General features: G+C 45.8%; 1 protein-coding gene across 5 annotated transcripts in view; it reads left to right on the forward strand.

The window, feature by feature from the left end:
- The first annotated feature begins 1,755 nt into the window (after positions 1 to 1,755).
- Positions 1,756 to 19,451, forward strand: part of CREBBP (CREB binding protein) — a 97,041-nt gene continuing 79,345 nt past the window's right edge. For 4 of the 5 annotated variants that reach the window (XM_054270616.1, XM_054270621.1, XM_054270618.1 and 1 more), the window contains exons 1-2: positions 1,756 to 1,993; positions 15,297 to 16,009. In XM_054270616.1, coding sequence (XP_054126591.1) covers positions 1,909 to 1,993; positions 15,297 to 16,009 — 798 coding nt within the window. In that variant the 5' untranslated portion in view covers positions 1,756 to 1,908. The remainder of the gene's footprint in view (positions 1,994 to 15,296; positions 16,010 to 19,451) is intronic. The other variant, XM_054270620.1, reaches the window with a different exon arrangement.

The raw sequence follows: 19,451 nt of genomic DNA on the forward strand, positions 1-19,451 counted from the left end.
TGAGAGGAGAAAACAGAGAGGGGACATTCTGAGGGGGACATTGAGAGATCATCTCTGTGGGACTGACTGAGAGGGGAAGTTGAGAGGTGACTGAGGGGAAACTGAGAAGGGAGGTTGTGAAGGGGGCATTGAGAGAGGACATCCATGGTGAGACTGAGAAGGAAGACTGGAAATGTAACTGTGAGGGAAAACTGAGGACAACTCAGGGAGAGACTGAGGGGACATCCATGGTGGGATTGAGAGGAGAGACTGGGGTGGGGGCTCTGAGGAGAATGAGGGGAGGAAAGACCATGAGAGGGCATTGAGCCATCCATGGTGGGACTGAAAGGGGAGATTGTGGGGGTGACTCTGAAAGGACTGAGGGGAAGGGGGGATCTGGGGAGACATGGAGGGGGCACTGCAACATCTGAGGGGAGTCAGAGAAGGGACTGTGGGGGGAGACTGGTGAACAACTGAAGCGAGGGCTCTGAGGGGAGACTCTGAAGGGCCAATGAGCCGCCCATGGTGGGACTGCGAGGGGAGATTGTGGGGGTCACTACGAGGAGACCGAGGAGAAAGGGGGACTGTGGGGAGACTTGGAGGGGTCGCTGTGAGGGGAGCACTGAGACAGCTCTGGTGGGACTGAGGGGAGACTGCGGGGGACGCTGTGAGGGGGAACAGACACCTGAGGGGAGTCGGAACACTGTGAGGGGACAGGTCGGGGGTCGTGAGGGGGAGCCCCGACAGGAGCAAACAGGAAAGACCGAGGCGAGGACTTGGAGGGGGAGAAGTGCACACTGAGGGGATTGAAGGGAGACTGTGAGTGGGCACCGGGAGGAGGCACCTGAGGGCAGACGGAGAGGGGACGCTGTGAGGGGGTACTACGGGGGGCAGCCCCGACTGAAGCAAACAGGGCAGACCGAGGCAATGGCGGAGAGCGAGCGCACGGTACCCCAGGCACGGTGTGTGTACCGGGGTCGCCGCCCGACCCCCCCGCCGTTCCCGAGCCCCTCAGCGGAGCAACTGAGGACGGCGCCGGGCGCTTCCGGCGCCGCGCGCGCCTTTCCGGCAGGGCGGGGCCGCGCCGCGAGCGCGGTGACGCAGCGCGCAGGCCCCGCCCCCGCCCCGCCCCCGAGGGCTCTGGAAAAGAGAAGAGAAAAAAAAACTTTTTTTTTTAATTGAGGAATCAACAGCCGCCATCTTGTCGCGGAGCCGGAGCGCGGCGCGGGCGGAGCGGGCCGGGCCGGGCCGGGCCGGGGCAGCGGGGCCGCCCCGCCGCCGCACGGGGCAGCCGCGCCGAGCGCCGCCGACGCGCACAGGGGGCTCGAGCCAGCGGGGCGCAGCCGCCCGGAGCCAACCGACCGCCGCCGCCGCCACCGGGAGCCGCCGCCGCCGCCGCGCCGCGCTCATTGTTTTGGGGCGTTTTTGGGGGGTCGGCGCGTTTTTCCGCTTTTTGGTGATTTTTTTTCCTTTTTTTTAATTTTTGCCCCCCCCCCCCCCCCCCCCGCTCCCTTCTCTTCTCCTCCCCCCCCCCTCCTCCCTCCCCTACCTCGGCCGCGGGCGGGCGGCGGGCGGGGGCCGGGGCGAAGCCGCCGCCGCGGAGGGGAGGGGACGGGGCGAGGCGAGGGGAGCGTGTGGGGGGGCGGAATGCGCCCCGAGTGACGGCCTGAGCCGCCATCCGGGCACCGCGGCGGGGGGAGCGCCCGGGAGGAGCGCGGCCGGCAGGGAGGGGGCGCTGGGCCCTTCGCTCCCCGCCCCGAGCCCTCCTCCCTGCGGCCTGCGGCGGCCCGGCATGGGGGAGCGGGGGCGGCCGGCCGGGCACTGAGCGGCGCTGTTGGGTTCCCGTGCGGCGGAGGAGCGGGGACAGCGAGCTCGGCCCCCCCCGGGCACCCCCCGACAACGATCACCGGCTCCGCCGCTCCGGCCACCATGGCGGAGAACTTACTCGACGGGCCGCCCAACCCCAAGCGGGCCAAGCTCAACTCGCCGGGCTTCTCCGCCAGCGATAGCACAGGTAAGGCCGCGGGGGTGGCTCGGGTGGGGCTCCACGGCGGTTCTCCCCCCACACCCCCCCGCCCCTAGCGCCCCGCCGGAGGGGGGGGCCCGGGGCCCGCCCGCCCTGCCGCGGTTCCTGGCGGGGGTGGGTTGGGCCTCCTGCAGTCGAAGTTACCGGGCGGGACCCGTACGCCAAGTACCGTCCCGGCTATAAATAGCGGTTGGAAAGAGACGTTTTTTGAGTTGAGTTTCCCTTCTTTTCTTCCGTCATCTTGGTTTTTAGTGCCTCGGTTTGGGTGATGGGGGTGGACAGGTGAATGGGATGTGGGTAGGGAAGGAGAAGGGCCAGGCATGGGAAGCACCGACCGTCCTGCTTATTGTACAATCGTGGAATGGTTCGGCTTGGAAGGGACCTTAACGTCCGTCTTGTTCCGTCTCCTGCCATGGGTAGGGACACCTTCCACTATCCCAGGGTGCTCCGAGCTCCGTCCAGCCTGGCCTTGGACACTTCCAGGCGTGGGGCAGCCGCAGCTTCTCTCGGCAGCCTGTGCGAGGGCCTCGCTATCGTCAAAGGAAGGAATTGCTCCCCGATACAGATTCTAAATCTACCCTCCTTCAGCTTAAAGCTGAAGGTGCCTACTTGGAAGGGTAGTTGAGGTTTCTGTCTACTCCTTAAACCCCACAGATTACCCACAGCTAATAGCCCTATACAGGCTTTTTCACTGTGCCCCTGTGTGTGACACACTACGGAATAAAAACTCCTTAATAGCTTCTTAGTCATAGAATGATTTGGGTTGGAAAGGACCTTGAAGACCATCTAATTCTACCCTCCAGTTAATACTTTGTGCTTCTTTTTACCTCCCAACCTGTGACCGAGGTTTTAAGGTATTTGGCTTAAACTGTTTCAAGCATTTTTCCTTTAAACCCCAACCGATTTGCCGATAATAATTGAAGTTGTGGGGTTGCTCGCATGCCGAAATGCCCGGCAGCCTGGCAGTCACTGCGACTTGTCCGTGTCGTGTAGTGTCTCTGGCGCGCCTTTTTCTTCAATTGTGATGGGTTTGTAGATAACAAAACACATCAAAATGTCTCGTTTCCAGCCAGTGTGTGCCCATTGTAAATACACACGTGTGTGCACAAGAGCATGTGTGCCTGGACCGGCCTCTCCCGGTGTTCCGACTGTTTCAATCCCTGAAAGTGTGGTTTCAGAACAACACGAAGTCTGTTGCACTTGAATTTCTGCTTTCAGAGATTAATGAATCTTGTGGAAAGGATAGTGATAAGTTAATCATGCTGTGCCTGCTGTGTTTTCATAGACTGAAAAAAAAATATTACTATAATTGAGCTGATAAATTCTGTGGGTTTTTTCGTCTTGCTCAATCTGCATTTGGCAACACTTTACAGATGCTTCGGTCCTTTAGGGGTTTTTTATGGAAACCTTCTCTTCTCAGTCTGCAAATAAATGAAACAAGCGAGAAAGAAACAGTATCGAGTAAGAATTGTCAGGGAATATCTAGGTGAGGTCTTGTGATTGAACCGTGTTAATCCCTGGTGTGGAAGCACTGGAATATATGGAAGGCTGATACACAAGTTGCTGCGAAATGCTCTTTGTAACTCAGAACAAATACAGTTTATAGTTCTTTAATTCTTCAGCGAGACATTTTAGACTCTCCTGGTAGCCAGTGTCTTGGTTTGGTTTTTTTTTCTTTCTTTCTTCTTTCTTTTTTGAAGTTCACTTGGGCTGTTCTGGAATGCTTCAGTCTTAATTACGTCCTGTTCAGCAAGTTCTCGTGTGTCTCGGGGAGCTCTGTGTGCTGCTGGATGTGTGAACTCCAGCATCTGCAGAAAGTTCTGCAGGGCTCAGGGGGCCTGGGGGCACTGGCATGGCAAACCCCAAGTTCTATTCTGGACAAGGAGTTCTGTCATCATCCTGCTGTTCCATAGGCAAAAATACCTCTCTGCCAAGGGTGTGGGTAATGTTTGTGCACTTAAAGAGAGGCTTGTTTTTAGGAAAAGGCACTTCTAGGTTTGTTGCCAGCAGTTAATGCTGCTCGTTGAAGGATCGCTGAAGGTTTCCGTGCATTGTGGCTGGCGATACAAATAGTTTGAGTAGTGATTGCTGTCAAATGCCTGCTCCTGGAACTAAACCAGGCTGCTCCCTGCTGCTGCTGGGGCTTAAATGGAAAAGTTCTGTTGCAGCCTGGAAAGTGGCCTTAGTGATCGGGGGGGCCTGGGGAAGATGGGTGTGAGGATTTAGCCCCGAGTTGAGCAGAATTAGTGTAATTGCAGTGGCAGCCCCGCACGGGTGGGTGCTGTGGCTGCCGTGAGCAGGACGTGCTTTCACAGCCGCCGCGTCGGGCCCGGCTGAGCAGTTTGGCTCAAGCCTGCGAATGCTCACACCCGAGGCTCTGATGGCAGGCCTGAACATTGGGCAGAAAGCAACTGCTCTCCTCCTTGTTTATATTTTTCTCTTGATGCTTTGATGCGGTGATGTTAAGCAACTCTTTTTGTCAGGGTAAGTTTTAGCTGCCTTTAATCTTTCTGATAAAAATAGCTCCTCAGCTTACCGGGGCAAAGTTTGTGCCGTTGAAATTGGTGTGTTTACCTTCTGAAAATATGGTCTTTTCTGTTAAACCTAAGCAGCTAAATCCAGTGTCTGGCCTTGCAGAAGGGTGCAGAGATGAAAGGATAACAGAAATAGGTGCTGTGACCATCGTTAAGTTTCATGATAGTCTCATTTCGCAGTTGCCCTGCTGCTCTTTGTATCAATAAGGAAGGTTAAGACTCCTGGCTGTTAACTTCTCTTGCCATTGCTGGGCTGTATTGAACGAGCTGACTGCTGTGGTAAGATGTCTGTGGGAAAGATTTTTCCTTGTCTAGCCAGGTAGGAGTAGTGCTTTTGTCTAATTACTGCTTTATTGGATACACAGGCGTTTTCATACCTAAACATTTGTCTCCTCTGTGGCTGTTGTGAGATGTTCTCATCCAGCGCCTCAGAATAAACAAGGGACTCCTACAAAAAGTAGAATTACAGTAACTTTGCTTATGGCAGTGTGTTATTTCAGTGCTGATTGTTTTGTACATTGCTGGCATTGGTCCTTCAGCAGAAAGTACACAGACCTGGCGGCGTTCTCGAGCTGCTCTCGGGCTGGTTGGGAAAAACGTGCCTGAATGGAGCAGCAGCACAGCTGGAGGTGTTCAGGGGCCCCTGGACTGTGGTCCCTTCTGCAGGTAGCTCAGTGAGGGTCTGAGTTTCACTAAAGTCATGCTTCTGTCTGCCTTCATTGTGTGCCCTGTAGCTTCTGCTGCTGTGGTGCTGCACCAGTTCCAGAAACAACACAGTGTAATCTGGGCCAGAGCAGAGGGTGTCCCTGACGGCATCAGGAGTTAACAAATTCCTAAACTAGGTGAAGTTGGGAAGAAGGTGAGATGGGCAGCTTCCAAAGTCCACTAGAGCTAGGTTTTCACTTCACACTTCCTTGTGTAGGGGCTTTTGTTGATTTTTAATTCTTTTTTCCTCCGTAACTTCTGATCCTGCACAGATGAAGCCACGTGGCTGCTGCTGCTGCAAAAGCTGTGGGCCGAGCTCCCTGATAACTCCTGTTCTCTTCCTGGCCCATGTGTTGGCATCCAGGGCCTGGATTTTACACTGGGGAAAGGCTGGCCCTGTTGCACGTGCCTCCCTACGTGCTGAGATAAGGAGATCTCTGGCTGACTCCCAGCCAGCCACAGAGCTTCACAGGAGCGAGTTCGTGTCGATGCGCAGCCTGATTTGATCCTGCTCTCCTGCCAAAAACCAGATAGGTGTATTACACTGGGTTTAGGTTTTAGTTTGAAAAGAGGTGGACAAAAGCAAAGTAGCTTAAGGAAAGACAGCAAGGTTTTCTAAGCTTGTGTTCACATTCTTAGCAGAGACTTCAGATGGAGTGACGTCTCAGTGATCTAAACCCAGATTTTGTTTGGGCACGTGAAAGCATTAGTATGGATGTTTTAAAGGGTTCATTCCTGCGTGCCTGAAAAGCCTCATGGAAGCCTGTGTAATCCATCTGCTCTTGTTTTGTGTGGTACCTGCAAAACTCGAGTGTCATGTGTGTGCTGTGGCAGTAAGAATCACAGTTACACACTCCCTTATTCTCTCCCTGGAAAAAGGAAAAGCATAATTTCATTAAGTGAACACACTCTCATTTATCGGCAGAAAATTTAGGGAAGAAATTCATTTTCTGAAAAGCTGTAGGTGAAGGAATGCGCATAGTTGTAATTATTCATGGGAATGTCCTTTTTGTTTGTTTTGTGGTACTTGTGCCCCAACTATCTGGGACTGGAAAACGAGGTGGGATATTCATGGCTATATTGTTTCTGGTAGAATACTTCTTGGTTATATTGTTTAAGACTCGTGGAACCATGGAGGTGGTGGATGGGAGAGGATGATGCCAAGCAAGATGTTTACTTTGAGCTAGAGATTTGATACAAACTCTTTAGGTTTTTCTCACCTGAAGTGACTGACCTGCATAACTTGATGCCAGCTCTTGTGATCTGGGACAGGAGATGTTTGAGATTAGAAATGTACTCATTTATAGAGTCTAGCACAGCTAATTCTTACCAGTTCCTGGGGCACTACTGATAGCAGGGTATTGTGTACTCTCCCAATGTTTTTACAGGTTTTTCCAAGGAGTTTGACACTCATGTCTGTGTGGGATGAAAAGTTGAGCAGATGATCTGCTAGCCTGATCATATGTGACAGTCCACAGTCCTACCATTTTGCCCATTCCTTTATTTTTTGAAATTCATACTTTGATAATTGCACATGTGCTGGGGACTTCAAACTTCTTATCCCTCCAGTGACTTAAAGTTAGCTAGGAAAATGCTGTGCCATAGAGCTCCTGGAGAAGCCCTGCCAGCAGCAGGCAGGAATAGAGGCTGTGTCTTTGCTGTACTCCAGAGATCTCTTGGTAGCTTGTGAACTGATTCCCAGTTTTCTGCTGCAGATTATTCACTTTCTATTTTGGCTGGACATTCCTTGGAGTCGTCGTCCAATGCCATTAATTATTTCTACAGCAACATGCAGTGCTTTTTCATTATACCTGCAGCTTCACATTAAAACCCCCCACATATTCTTAGTGTTTATCTTTATTATATTTTACTTACTGTTGCTATCTGCTAAGAGAGAAGAACATGAAAAAAAACCTTCACCCTCTTAACAACACACTGCAGGTTAATGTGAAACCAGGGTGGAGAGGGTAGTTGAAAAACACAATTTGAAAAATTCTGGGGTTTGTTCTTATACAGTGAAAAAAATTGAGGGATAACTTAGAAATCTGACACATCCACCCTAATTTGGTTTACACTTTTAAGAATTTTTGCTTTGTAAATCTTCCTTTTAACATATGTTATGTTTTCCATCTGTCTTCTCAGATGTCTAAGATACAGAAAGAACCTAAATTGTTTATTTGGAAAACTCTTTAATAAAGATGCTTCAACAAATACTATTAAGTATTTTGCAGAATCATAAGTGTGAATTAAAAGAAAACTGCAACTTCTATTAGCAGTGATAATTATAACTCTTAATCTGAATCTCTTAACACACTCTTCCTTTCCTGCTTTCTTATTTGCCATCACTGAGAAATAAGGATGTTATTTATGGTAACTAGATAAATACAGTATTTTTGGTTTGCAGTTTGTGTGTGGATATATTTTTATTTATACATCTGTAAGTCTGTAAAATAATCCCCAGCTTCCCTGCTGGTCACCTTTAGTGCTGGGGAAGCTTCCTTGGGAAAACAACATTGAGAAAAGGAGTTGTTCTTCCCTGGATGTCTGTTCCTCCCAATCTCCTGGGCACTTGTCATTTTCCTGCTGCAGTTGAATATGGCAGAAACAGGAATCAGAGCTGGAGCCCTTCTGGTGCAGAGTGAGAAGTAGAATGGGACATTGCATTGCAGCCCCTGTCTGTGTGTGTGTCACCAGGAGAGCACAAGCTGCTCTCTTGCTCTGCCCAGCTTTGCCACCACAGGTACCTGGGTTAGTGGGTGGATGTTGCTGGTGACATCACTCCTGTGTCATCTCTTGTGTGGTGTCATCATCCCATGGAGAGAAGAGATGGGGAAATTACCAGGTGGCTTGAGTTAAGTACTGAGTGTGAGTCTGGCTCACTTCTTTGTGAAGTTTTTTCCTAAGTTCATAAACTCCCTAAAGGAAAGTATTAATGAGAATGGTTCAAAACAGCCCCATCCCACTGAAATCAATGCTTTAAAGTAAAAGATTCTTGGGAGAGTTGGGTTGTCAGTTGCAGCTGGAAGCTTTTTTAGATATAAATATACAAAAATATTAGTTAGTTTCAGGTGCTCGTTTGCTGTTACTTCCTTGTGTATGTTTGCTTTGGTTTGGGTTGTATGTTCTTGCCAAGCAGAAGACAGTTCCCTTAAATTTGGTATCAGAAATAGGGAGGGAAAAGTGGCATTAAAAATAATGGAATGTGTACTTTTTACGACTTCTATACATCACAGAGGAGACCCCAGACTTGCCTATTTCATAGTAATATTGCTTAGGTTTTTTTTTCCTTGTTTCAAAATATTACTTCAAGTACATATTTATATATTTCACTCTTCTCAGAACAGGCCTGTTCTGTGGTTCTGTTGGAGAAGCTGTGTTAAATGGGAATTGTCATAGAAGGACTTGTGTAGCTGAAGGGAGCTCCTGAGCCAGAACTGAGCTCCAGTTCTCACCCCTGACACTGTCACTCATTGTGGGGAGCAGGAGGAGCTGAACACTTCAAACCTGAACCACCTGTGTTGGAAATATACTCACTGGGAAGTCTCTGGCCAGGGAATGTCACAACTAAAGTTTGTTTGTCCAGATAATTCATGTCCTTATGTGTTGTGTGCTGATTCCCTTTCCAGGTGGGCAGTGCGGGTGGCACAGCCCTAAGGGGAGCTGTGGGAGCCAGCTCAAGGCAGGCACAAGCAGACACTGGCTTGGTACAGACTGTGCATGTCATGCCCACTATTAATTACCAGAATCTCAGATGATTCCTTTTAAAAGGGTCATTCAGAATTTAAATGTTCTGTCAGCTGTTAAATTTGGGCAAGAGGCACGATGTGTGTGTTTGTGATGGGATGAGAAGGCAATCTGACTGCTGGTAATGTTAATATGCTGCAAGAACCTTAAAGTATTTAATCTTCATCAGGATGATCTTGTGAATGAAAAGCTGATGTGTGGTGTCTCCTAGCCCATAGGCAGATTGCTTCCTCTTCCTTCTGTCTGGGTTTCTCTTCTTATGGTAAATAAATTTACTGAAGCCTTCTGGTTTGTAAGAGGGTTAGCCTGGTAGCCACGTGCACTGGGACAGTAGCCATGTGTGTCTTGTGGATGCTGCTGGGTGGGATTTAGACTTATTCCCAAGAGCAGACATGGCACCTGTGTCAAAATAGTGGAGATACCTTGGGAAACAATTAAAAGGAAGAATGGCTTTGGAGAGGGGCAGAGGAAGGCAAAGGCAATCCATCATTTGCCATCTGATACTTCCAAGAGCAGACCAGAGTGAGCACTCTTGTTGGGCTGCTTCTGCCACACATTTTGGGGTTACCTTGGCTTTATTCCCCTCTGGCCTCTGGGAAGAGGTTAGAGACTAGCTTCTTATCTGGATATTTTTCATATTTGCTTCTTTATGTAAGCCTTAGTGCCAGGTGCAAGGGCCATTTAATGTGCTCTCATAGACTACTTTGTAATTCATAGGGAAACACTCAAGTAATCTGTGATTTATTTTTATGAAAGGGTAGAATAATCCCTAAACCCACCAATTACTTCTGAAATAAACCAGTATCTCAGGTTTTTCTAGATTTTAACCCAGGTTGTGTTGTCACTATGAGCACAGCAAAAGAGAGATGGTGGAGGCAGCTTGGACAAGTAGAGCAGAGAGAACCTTGAGGTGATGCAAAACATGGAAGTGGAAAGGGAGGCTGGGGACTGACCTGGTGTGACCAAGGAAGGATCTCAGTTTGTACTACTGTATTTTCATGGAGGTGATGAGGAGGACAGGACAGAGCAGGTGGCCTTTCCTGTATCAGCTGGTAGTTGTTATCACACCTTGGTGGTGGTATAAAGGATGTGGAGATGTGCATTTTCCCCATCCTGGCTCGTGTGTCTGCTGGTGGAGCTGGTGTCAGGAGCTGAGTCAGGAATACAGGTAGTGCTGCAGCAGAGGTTAGAAGAGAACTGATTTTTTTTTTCATTAGTTTCATGATTTGTTTGTGTAATAAGCTTCAGTTTTGAAAAGTCACTTAGTTGCTGATGCCTTACCAAAATGGATTGAGGAAGATACTAGGAACTGTCTAAAATCACAGCCACAGGAAAGCAAGCAAAGGCAAGTGTTAAACCCATTTCAAAAAGGGTTAAAAGACAATACAGTCAGACTGTTCAGCCTCCTCTCCATCACTGGGAAGGTCATGGAGGAGCTGGAGTGAGTTCAGTGAAGGCTGCTCAGGAGTTTGGGGCTGGAGCATGTGCCCTGTGAGAGGAGCTGGAGGGCTGGGCTGCAGTCAGACCTGATGGCCCTTCCAACCTCAGTGACTTTGGGCCTGTCAACAAGAGAGAGCTGTGATGATGATTCCAGTGAGTTTTCTAGAGATAAGTCCCAGTGATTCCAAAAGGTGATGTTCATATCAACACATTTGAGTTTTGACCACTCCAGTGACTTAGGAATGAGCAACCCAGACTGTATTCCTTTCTCATCCCAAGTGCAAGTGGTTTAAATGATCAGGCATGTAGAAATTTAGTTAAATATTCAAATCTCTTATTATTCAAGCCATAAATTGTTAAGACTCATCCAGATCCTTGATGTTGGATCTCTTATTCCTTCTCATCACCCTTCACCCAGCCAGGTCCCTCATCACCATCTTTCTCAACCTGGTTGTTAAACATGGTGTTCAGAAGAAGTGATGCTGCTCTGCTGAAAGTCAGGGTCAGATGCATGTCAGTGCCCAAGCTTTCCATGTCTTGTTAGAGAAAGACACAAATCTGAAGTTTCCTTGCTGGAAATTTTAGATTTTCCGTGAACACGTTAATTGTTCTAAAACATTAAATGCAATAATTGTCTTTTGTGAAACAATAAATTACAGAATCTTCAAACCTGGAAAGGAAGTTGGAATGGACATGGTAATTGCTGACTGTGCCACACAGTGTGGCTATTGAGGAGAGCTACCTGACAGTGAATTTTAGGGAATGGCTGGAGCTCTGAACTGTTGAGGCTTTGTCTGCTGGGGTCTGGCGTGATTGAAAGAAGCCTTCCAAAACAAAATTGGGCTCACTGAAATGTAACAGCTATGTTGGCATGAAAGAAAGGCCTGGTGAAAATACTGCTTGTGTGCTGGACTGGAGTGTCTGCTCCATGCCATGAACAGTCAGTTTGTGACAGGACAGCTCCCAGTCACGTCTCAAGCAAAGATTATGCTGTAAAAAATGAAACTGAATTTGATACTTCTCCTCCTGCTTGCAGTGAGATGCATTTGAGATAATAAGACACATAATGAAACACCTTAGGATGTTTGTCACCTCTCCAGGCTGAGCTAAAGGGGAAAAAATGGTGACATTGAAACAAGTTAATTGATTGAATATGTATATTAGGAAAGGCTCCCAGTAGCAGTCACAAGCAGTTGTACAGATGAGAATGTTCTGCCTTCAGGATGCAGCAGAGTTTTGGGGTATTTTTCTTTTGAAAAGGCCTAGAAGGAAACAGAACATGGTTTTTTAAAATTCTGGTTGCTGAAAGCGTTGTCCAGGAAGGCAGAAAACTGTGACATTTAAGCTCACAAGACTGAAATTAGGAGAGAAAGTGTCTCAAGTGTGGTTATCTTCTATGTGTGAAAATAGCTGCTCGAGGAAGGCAGAATGCTCAGATTGGAGAAGGAGCCCTTTGGAAAGAGTGGGGGTGTGGTACTTGCCTAGTGCTTCTCCATGCCTTCCAGAAAACATAATCTCTGCTTTTTTGGTGCTCTGCTGTTAAGAGGACATTGGGGTTTATGTGACAGAGGTAATGAAGGGTATCAGGTTGAGGATCAGAGTTTGCTGTGTTAGAGACAAGACACAACGAGGTGAATCTGCACAGCCTTGGTGGGCTCTGCTGCTGCAGGAGCACTGAGTTAGAGGTTTGTGCCTTTTGGGTTTAGGGAATCTGTTCTCCTTTAAAATCCAGACCACTTTTCCTGCTCTGATGTGTGCTGGGTGTGTGGCAGCTTTGAGGATGGAGCAGGTTAAAGCTTGGTGGGACTTGTCAGCAAAGGTGTTCCCTGACCATTGCTTCAGGTAACTGCATGTAAAGGCAAAAGCATCCCTTGGGGGTTTTTTTGGTTTTTAGCCTCCTGGTAGCTGCCTTTGAGAAACAGTTGAAGCATTGAGAATGGGATCAGTTCTGTTCTTCTTGTGAGGATGGAGGCACTGCAGTTGCTTTTCATTTCTCTGTCAGTAGAAATGGGCCATGTTCTTATTATGGCAGATTTTTATATGTGTGTAAATATACTTATTCTTTTTATAACTGCCAAGACAATCTCTTATCTTTATGGATTTGTTGCAGACATGCTCAAGTAGATTTTTGTTTTCTGTTGTATTTTATAACCGTTGTAAAATGTGCCTTGTGTTGCTGTTTTTAATGTGCATGACTCTGATGAAATATAAAAGAAGATGATTAATCATTGCATGAACAATTGAATTCTTGGTGAATTTTTACAGGACCATTGTGTTAAGTTGTTTACCTGCTTTTTATTTTCCTGCTGGCAGAGCAGTACATTTTCCATGTCTAACCTAAATGTACAGCCTTCTTACAGGAGCTTAGGAGTGGTAGATTATTTCAGGTTTTAAGTGGCAATATTCCCAAATGCTTTCTTCACTCTTTTTTGTAAACTGCAAAAACATTTCCAGTTCTTGGCTCTGGCAAGACTGAGAGAGTCCAGCCAGCCAAGCAAAAAAACAAATTGAGCATTTATACTCCAGCATCCCATTTTGAAATACAGCTGGAAAAAACTACTCTTTAAGCCACAGCAACATCTTCCCCCTTGACATTTTGTCTCTTCTTCTCTGCCCCTGTTCCTGCACCCACACATCTATTGTCCATGAAATATTAACAATTTTGATGTAGAAGCTTGGAAGAACACCTTTATATGGGATTTACAGAAGTTGTGTGAATGAAACCTTGAATCTGGGGGGCTGGGGTGATGAGAGCAGTTGAAGAGAGGAAGAACCTCAGCCCTGGCCCCATGTGCCACCCTTGGTGATGCACAGGCAGATGGGTTTGGTTGGGCTCCAGTGGCAGAGCCTCCCAGCATTCCCAGCTGAAATAGGGAAATTTGGAAGAGGGAAAGAGCCAAAATATCAATGAAGTGGCAGATTGCAGCCTGGTCAGTGTCCAGATGTTGTGTGGGAAACTGGAGGAGAGATGAAGCACTCATGGAGTCAAAGGTACACCAGGAAAGATGAACTAAAGACCTGAAATGAAAAGAAGCAAGTAAGAGAAATTAAATATACTTTAATGAATCTTGCTAAGTGAAATGTTAGCTTGTTCTTTGCCTGCTTGGAGGGGAGCAGGGGCTCTGTTCTGAGCAGGGTGTGTTTGTCACAGCCGACATCATGCAGTCCTGAAAGGATTATTGACTCTGGTAGGTGATGATGGCAGTGTGGGCCCCTGAAGGACATGGTGCTTTGAGCACCTCAAAACAGCCAGAATTTAATGGTTTTGTCTTTGTTTCCTGTGCCTGTTTGTGTAACTCATCAGGCATTGCTAGTCTGACCATTTTTATTAGTTTTTCTTCAGCTAGGTTGAATTGGAAATGCACATGCTGATAAAAGCTATCACTACACTATTAAAATGTACTGAGATGGCTTGGTGATGCATCTGTGTTTTGTGATAGTTTGTGTTGCTTGAGGTTTGTTTTTTTTTTTTCCAATATACCATCTTACATAATTTTTGCAGCCTGGATCTTGCACCAACTTTTTGTGGTTGAAGAGTGAATTAAACTTTAAAACAATGAAGCCTTTGGAATATCCTTCTTAAGTAAAGAACTCTTCTTTGCTCTAACCTGGAAAAATGTGGTTTGTTGCTCAGAGTGAAGGACTGGGGTGTGTCAGGGCTGACTTGGGGGGCAAAATAATGTTTTCACTCATTTATGTTACGGTGAGAAGTGATTGTTTCAGTTCACATCTTTGGATTGGAAAACTCTTCCAAGATGTGTTGTGTGTTTGAGCTATTCTGGTGTATTGAGGCTGGTCTGCTTAGATGTTTATAAATATGTGCCTGTCCTTATGTCTTCAAATATGTAACTTTTATTTTCACATGGCAGTACCTATATACAGTGAACCAACATTCTATTTTTTAGTTACATACTAAAATAACCTTGTTACACAGATGCTGCTTATGATGTGCTATTAATAAAATATTTTAGTGAACCTGAGTTGGTCCTTTAAAGGAAAAAAAAAGCCCCACCACTTTTTTATTAGTCTGAATGTTGCAGCCAGGCAGAGCTGTTCCTTCAAGTGGCTTAATGAAGATTTGATTGATTTATTTTGCTCATCTGGAGAGTGTGTGGATTACCTCTGTCAATATTGGGCATGATAAATGATGGCTGGGCACTTACAGAGCAATTTGAATTATTTGAGCTGTTCAGGAATCGAGCAGTGACTTGATTCCAGAGGCATTACAAGGAGAAAATGCTGAGTCCCTTTTGGGATCTTCTGAGGTAGCAGATCATGGTACAAGTCAATGACTAGAAGCTGATCTTAAATGTCTTCATATGTGAGACTGGGATCAAAGTGCTGGGGAAATCATTGTTGTTCTTTGGTGAAGTTTTGAAGCAGTGCTGGAAGATGTTCTTTGGCCATGTGCACACATAAATGACAGGGTAGAATTGCTGGGTGAAATGCTGTGGCTTGGGATTACAGAGGAGGTTGGAAAAGGTGATGTAATTGCTCTTTTGGGAGCATAAATCAATAGGAAAAAAATCTGTTGTTATTTCTGCCTTTATCTTTTAGCCAAAACAAGGGAAATCTAAGCATTACATTAGATCATTGTATTCATGTCACCTTAGTTTTCTTAAGCTTCATTTTGGCAAATTTCTTGCCAGAAAACCTGCTTATTGGCCAGTGCTGTGTACAGTGTGTGATGGCTGTGCTCCGAAAGGCTCTGGAGTTTGTGTCACAGGGACCCTCACTCACTTCTCAGTCCTGGGTAAAGGCATCCTGGATGCCTGTGGATGTTAACACTGCTACAAAGTAGCAAAGATAAATATTTTAGCTACTCATCTGTCATGTTTTCTCACCCATGTTTCTGTTTTAACTTGTAGATTTCGGATCTTTGTTTGACTTGGAAAATGATCTTCCCGATGAGCTGATCCCCAATGGCGAGTTGGGCCTTTTAAACAGCAGTGGGAACCTCGTTCCAGATGCGGCTTCCAAACACAAACAACTTTCTGAGCTTCTGAGGGGCAGCAGCGGCTCTTCCTTGAACCCAGGGATTGGCAGTGTGAACTCGAGCAGCCCCGTGCAGCAGGGAGTGGCTGCCCAGGTGCAGGGGCAGCCCAACAGCGCCGGCATCCCCAGCCTGGGCGCCATGGGCAAGAGCCCGCTCAACCCAGGGGACTCCTCTGCTCCTGGCCTGGCCAAACAAGCAGCCAGCACCTCTGGACCTACCACACCTGCATCCCAAACTCTGAACTCTCAAGCACAAAAACAAGTGGGAATGGTGACGAGCAGCCCTGCGACATCACAGACTGGACCTGGGATATGTATGAATACTAATTTCAGTCAGACACACCAGAGCCTTCTCAACAGTAATTCTGGTCACAGTTTAATGAATCAGCCTCAGCAAGGACAAGGGCAGGTAATGAATGGATCTCTTGGGGCAGCTGGAAGAGGAAGGGGAGCAGGAATGCAATATTCTGCCCCTGCCATGCAGGGGAATGCAGGCAGTGTGCTGGCAGAGACTTTAACCCAAGTATCTCCACAGATGGCTGGGCACACCGGGCTGAACACAGCACAGACAGGAGCAATTACTAAAGTATGTACATGCCATTTACTGTATTCTATTTACTGCACTTCTTTTTCTCCATACAGGTGTTTAGGAAACACAGTAGATCCTTTTCTGGGACAGAACTAAAGGATGTGCTTTTCTTGAGTCTGTAGTTCCCCATTTCAGTCACCAGTGACATTGTGAAAAGGAGATAATTGAAGCAGTTCTTCTCATGTAATCCAGAATGAAAGCACTTGTTGAAAAAGACATCCTCGAAGCTAAAAGTTGGAAAGTATCTTAGCAGAGTGAATTAGAAAAGAGTAGCATAATCCTGCAGAAAGGAAGCAGATGATTTCTCGTGTGCAGGATCTCAGTTTAGCTGCCAGACAACGCCATCTTCCAAAGCAATGGGAGCACTTGGAGATTGAAGGGAGAGGTGTAGCCATTGCTCCTTTGTCAAGGACCTCTGTCAGCAGCTGTGCAGCAATGGTTTTTAAATATGGAGGAACTGATCTGGAAACGTCAAATTTCACGTAGATTGCCAAGCTAATGCAAACTGTGCAAGGGGAGGGCAAGAGCCTCATTTGGTGGCCATTGTGGATCAGGGCAGGGAATGTATACCTGGAAGTATCTGCTTCTGTCACGGGGTGCTGCTCTGGCTCCCTGTTTGATACAGTTGCTGCTTTTTAGTTCTTTGTTTCCCAGATGTGAGCTCAGAGCAGTGTTTTGACTGCTGCTCCTCCTGCCCTGTGCCGTATCTCTTGTTTGGATTGTTTTGGTATAGTTGCTTCATGAAATTTTGATGGCAAACCCACCATGTTCTGATATGTAGAAAAAAAGGTCAATTTTTATCTCTGATATTTTATCTATTCATATATCAGTAGCTGTTGTCACTGTAGTTGATTAGCATGTAAATGTTAATTCATTGATGTGTTAGTATTGTGGAAAAAATTGCATTGTCTGACATGAAAGTGTGTGTCCTGTACTCTGAAGAGGTGCTCACATCACTTTGGAGTACTGTATAGTTAATTTAAATTTTTTAAAAAATAAAAACCATAAAAAGCATTCTCTCTGCAGTGAAGAGATGCTTCTGCTTATGGAAGAGATACTTGTGCTATGAGTGAAGGTCAGAGCATCTGAAAGTTGACATAACTGTTTTGGAGGCTGGAGACAGCTAATTTTGTTGTGTGGAAGCTGATTGGTCTGCACTGAAAGAAAGTCAGCTTATCTTTCTTTTGTTTTCCTTTGAAATTTGTGGGAAGAGTGAGGAATTCTATTTATCTGGCTTATTTCTGTGAATTTACAGATACCTAAGTTCTTGGGAGTAGATTTTTCTTAGTCTCTAATGTTTTATGTGAACCAACTGAAGTAGAATTACCCCAAAGCAAAGAACTTGCTGACACAATCTGTGTGAGCCTGATGGGGGAGGTTCTGTGAGGTCTTGATTTATTTTAAACAAACCCACCTCTGCTAAAGAACAGGCCAGATCTCAGACAAATTCCACATTTCAAGGACTTCAGGCCTAACCTGTTGCCAGCTGCAAATGGATTCACCAGCTCAGGAAAGGGACCCAGAGTGCCTCAGTTTACACCTGTGCAAAAAGCAAAGTAAATTTGGCTTGAGCAAGGAATGCACTGTAAGAGAATAGTGACTTTTCATGACAGAGCACAAGTGACAAAATGGTGCTTCTTTGAAGGTGCACTTCAAATAATTTTAAAAACTTGGCCAAGTAAAACAGGAAAACTGGTGTTTTCCAGGGCTCCATCTCTTGTTGAATAAGATGAAGCTTAAAAGCATTGTGTTTCTTTAAAAAGTTTAACTTTATATACATCTTCTTTTTCTCTTATTAAAGAGAGTAGGTGAGCTGAGTATTTTACACAAAAATTTTGTGTTTCCATTTTGGAACAAATACTTGCTCCCTGAATTTTCCTGTGCCAAGCAGCAGTGTTCTCTGTCTTTGCTATTTTCTTAGTTGCCATTTGAGGATTGCTGTCCTTTTCCAGTCTCTCCCCATCCCCCAGTTTATTGTCCTAATAGGATTATCAGCCATGATTGTGTGTTAGCTTTTTCTTATTGATGCTTCAGGAAAGCTTTTCTTAAAAGCAAAGAAAAACTTCAGTGAGTTTGTCTGTTCTTCTGAAACTGGAATTTCTGCTGAAGGAAAATTTGGGTTAGTTTGTTTTTTCACCTCCTGATTCCCTGGTGTTTACCACTTAATGTGTACAGCTTAAAAGATTTAAAGAGCTGTAATAAAAGTGGTGAGGCAGCTGATCTACCTAATAGTGAACAGTGTCCAACTTGTCTAAACAGCTTAAAATGTAGCTGCCATCCTGCTGTATCTGTATCAAGGCTGGAAGGAAATTCTCTAGACAAAGACTGTAGCAATATCCTAAGGGAAACAAAGAGCTGTGAAGTACAAATGCAGAAAAAATACCTAAAAGAAACTATTTATTATTCTAATTACATTAAAAATAAGTGATGTGCATCTCTGAGTAACCTTGTTCAAGTACAGCTCTAGCCCATTTTTCTCAGTTCAGTGTGTTTATATGGAACTCGTGACCCTTCATGGTTTGGACCAGTTTTGTTAGGCAAGACCTTGCTTCTGTGGTGGTTGGTTCCAATCCTTTTTTAGTGTGTGACTAATCAATCCATTCCTCTTTCTGGTTTTGTTTGTTGTGGTGTGTTTACAGAAGCATTCTTTCTATTAAGAGAAAAAGAAGGAAAAATATCCAGAATGTGGTCCCTTCACCTGATCTCAGAAATTGCAAGGATTCATTTCATCTGAATCATCATCAACCATGATTGTTAATTTTGGTCTGGACTTGCTATTTTAAGGCAGGACTGAGCAGGGTGACTGAGGTTTGTGTTCCTCTGCTTGCATGAGCCAAAGGTAGAGATAAACCTTAGCCCTAACCTATTCAAGCAGGAGTGGAAAATAACTTAATTCCCAGTGTCAGAGGGCAAGAAGGTGCTGATATCAAGACAATAATTCTTCCATTGGCAAGGAGAGATTAAAATAAAATACTTCCTCAATCTGTAGAGATGTGAGCAAAGATTTCACATGATACTCCAAAGATCAGTGATTTTTCTTGCTGAGATACCTGGAAACCTTTGAGGAACTCCCTCTTCCATGATACTGTGTGTATCTCTGCTCCCTTCACTGGCAGTCTCCTTTCCTGTAACAATTTTACTTGTAATTGTGGCATTGTGGTCCTTTTTTCTTGGATGACACTACAAGGAGAATTTTTATTGGACTGGATTGAAGTTCCTTAGGAAATCAGCTTTAAAGAGGAAAGGATTTGTCTTTGACCAATTATTGATGGGAGTAGAGAAAACAGATCATCTTGTCACAATCATTTCCAGCAGTAATGAATTGCCTTTTTGTGTTGTACCATGTTTTTGTTGAGTCCATTAAGTCCAGAAAACGTGTTGAAACCATCTAGAACATCTTGTTAGAGGTTTAAGACTGTTGGTTGTTGGATGTAATGAG

Source organism: Melozone crissalis, unplaced genomic scaffold (genome assembly GCF_028551555.1).
Source record: "Melozone crissalis strain CALT ecotype California unplaced genomic scaffold, PUWL_Pcris_2 ptg000012l_1, whole genome shotgun sequence".
In the NCBI taxonomy this organism is placed as follows: domain Eukaryota; kingdom Metazoa; phylum Chordata; class Aves; order Passeriformes; family Passerellidae; genus Melozone; species Melozone crissalis.